Below are 2,819 nucleotides of genomic sequence, written 5' to 3'. Positions count from 1 at the left end.
GTCATTGGTAACTGGCCAATTAAACCCGGTTGCATACGAGACCAACCCCTGTACCGGGCAGTCCCAGCCCAAGAACATAAATGTGAATCATTTCCAGATATCGGGCTGCAAGGTGGCGCAGTTGGTAGCACTGTTGCAAGAAGGTCACCGGTTCGCGTCCCGGTAAGGACACCCGGGATCTTCCTGTGTGGAGTCTCCATGTGAGTCCCCTGTGCAGCGTGGGTTCTCTCTGGGTTCTTCGGCTTCAAGGTCCAAAAACATGTTGCGGTTAATTGGCGATTCTAAATTGTCCGTAGGTGTGAATGTGAGTGTGCTTGGTTGTCTGTCTCTAAGTGTAGCCCTGTGATAGACTGGTTACCTGTCCAGGTGTCCCCTGCCTTCGCCTTAGGTCAGCTTGGATAGACTCCAGCCCACCCCACAACCCTAATGAGGATTAAGCGGTGTATAGATAATGGATGGATGGATTTCCGGATATCGGGGCTTCTTCTGATAGATCTGAGAAAGCTCTGTCACTCCGACCTGTGACCCAATAAATTCTACATCTGTGAACTGAAAGTTTCTCCAGTTTGTTCTTGGGCATCCAACTAAAGAATCGGGGCCATCAGTTTGCAAATTCTGAGCAGACACCCAATGCCAGCCATCACACTTTTATTTAGCACAACACAATCCTTGATCAGAGTCACTGGGCTAAAGCAGATTCATGGTCAATCATCATATGAAGCTGATGGCCTCCATCCTGAGCACAACAGATCAATACAGCTTAACATTTATAAGTAGTTTTAATCAACACTGACCAATAAACCCACCAGCACAATGAGCTCTGAATCATGGATCAGATCTTGAAGTTTGAGAGTAATTCAAACAGATCTGGATCTATGTTGCTAAAAAGTGAAGCTTGCCTTGCAGCTAGAAGATCCCGGGTTTGCGTACCGGTTAGGATGGCCAGGATCTTTCTGCATGCAGCATGGGTTCTCTCCAGGTTCTCCAGCTAAGTTAATTGGTTATTCTAAATTGCCCACAGGGGTAAATGTGAATGTGCTTGGTTGTTTGTCTCTGTATGTGGCCCTGCGATAGGCTGGTGACCTGTCCAGGGTGTCCCTTGCCTTCGCCCTGAGTCAGCAAGGACGGACTCCAGCCCCCCATGACGCTAGTGAGGACTAAGTGGTTGGATTTTAGATTTGTGGCAAATTCATGGTGGACTTCAGGCTAAATAGAAGAAGTATCTATGCTCACCCAGCCAAAACAGTAAATTCATGTGTTCACGTAATGACAATAGAAGTACACTACCGGTCAAAAGTTTTAGAACACCCTAATTTTTCCAGTTATTTATTGCAATTCAAGTTGTACAAGTCCAATGAATAGCTTGAAATGGTACAAAGGTAAGNAAGTCAGTGAAAAAACTAAATACACAGGTAACGTAAGAGAAAAACGGCTAACACACAGCTAAAGTCAGCTAGCTGACTACACAGATAAAGTCACTGAAAGACAGCTAGCTACTTAGCTAAAGTCAGCTAACTACGTAGCTAAAAATTAGAGAAAAACTACCGACTATGTAACTGAAACTCATGGAACAAGTCAGCTATTAACAGCTAACTATACACAGCAAGATCTATACAAACACAGCTAACAACATAGCTCAGGTAACAGTTAACTAGCATAACGGTATAGTAAACCTCTTCTATAAAACAGTGTCAATGTCTGAAAATGACAAGTTTCAGTTGCTATCTGAACTGAAGGATAACGGACTGTTTCCTCCTTCCAGGTACTCGGTGAAGCCGTCGTGTGCTGAGGAGAAGCTGCCGTCTCAGTATCCGATCAGCCGACCGACTCTGCGACTGGTGGAAAATATTCTGACTCTCATGCTGCGCAGATGATCCAACACGAATGTGCTCTTACGACTTTATACGTGTTCAGAACACGCCGACGGACGGAGGACTTTGGAGAAAGTGTGCCTTTACAGAGTCTGAGCTGTACGGCCGAAGGAACGTCTACGGAAAGTTTCTGTATTTTCATTTACTGACTCTAAGGAGAGATAATATTTATATTACAAAGACAGTGCTGCAAGTCTGTCCCCTGTTAGAAACTAGCAGGACGGGCGCCTGGATAGCTCAGCGGGTAGGACGGGCAACGTACAGGGGCTATAGTCCCCGATGCAGCGGCGGCGGTCCGAGTCCAGCCAGTGGCTCATGCAGGTCATTCCCTCACTCTCCTCCCCATGTTTCTCTGTAACTCTTTCACCGTCAACCATCATTAAAGGCAGAAAAACTCAAAAATAAATCTTTAAAAAAAAAAGAAACCAGCAGGACATCATGTCACCAGTTCCTGCTACGATCCTGACAGGTTTCAGACCACCGTACGGTACATAGACCGCTCTACATAAACGTTCAGTTTACATGTATGCCTGATATTTTAAAGTTATTGTAAAGTGTGCAAAGACTCCTCAGGTGATGTGCACTATAAATAAATGGAAGTTGTATGAAAGACATTTGTTTTCACTGATGGAAGTTAGCTCGCTACATGGCTAACGTGAGCTAGCGCTTCAGCATACATTTCTTTTTTTCCTCAAACTGTTTATTCATACATGAAATAAACATGTTTTTTATACAACATGCAACATGTAATTTTAGTACCAAAAACAATACAGAAATATTTGGCAGTTTAATTTCACCAAACAATCAGTGTTTTCTGCTACAAGTCTCTGCTTAAGTCAGGAATTATCATAGTTGTAGTTTAAATCACTACAAATTTGACAAAATGATAAAGTTTTGTTATAATTAGCTATGTTGTGAGTTATCATGTATTCTGAATCTGTATTTCTC

At 43.4% G+C, this 2,819-nt stretch overlaps 2 protein-coding genes across 2 annotated transcripts in view; one reads left to right on the top strand and one right to left on the bottom strand.

The window, feature by feature from the left end:
* cunh12orf56 (chromosome unknown C12orf56 homolog) overlaps positions 1-2,230 on the top strand; it is an 18,581-nt gene extending 16,351 nt beyond the window's left edge. The window contains exon 14 of the mRNA XM_008291647.1: positions 1,763-2,230. Coding sequence (XP_008289869.1) covers positions 1,763-1,874 — 112 coding nt within the window. The 3' untranslated portion in view covers positions 1,875-2,230. The remainder of the gene's footprint in view (positions 1-1,762) is intronic.
* The window catches only part of LOC103364513 (acyl-coenzyme A thioesterase 4-like), a 9,010-nt gene continuing 8,204 nt past the window's right edge, over positions 2,014-2,819 (bottom strand). The window contains exon 11 of the mRNA XM_008291656.1: positions 2,014-2,022. Coding sequence (XP_008289878.1) covers positions 2,014-2,022 — 9 coding nt within the window. The remainder of the gene's footprint in view (positions 2,023-2,819) is intronic.

The sequence above is a fragment of the Stegastes partitus genome, unplaced genomic scaffold (genome assembly GCF_000690725.1).
Source record: "Stegastes partitus isolate 25-593 unplaced genomic scaffold, Stegastes_partitus-1.0.2 Scaffold753, whole genome shotgun sequence".
Classification (NCBI taxonomy): domain Eukaryota; kingdom Metazoa; phylum Chordata; class Actinopteri; family Pomacentridae; genus Stegastes; species Stegastes partitus.
The sequence above is the reverse complement of the archived record's forward strand: the minus strand, read 5'-3'. Positions and strand labels throughout refer to the sequence as shown.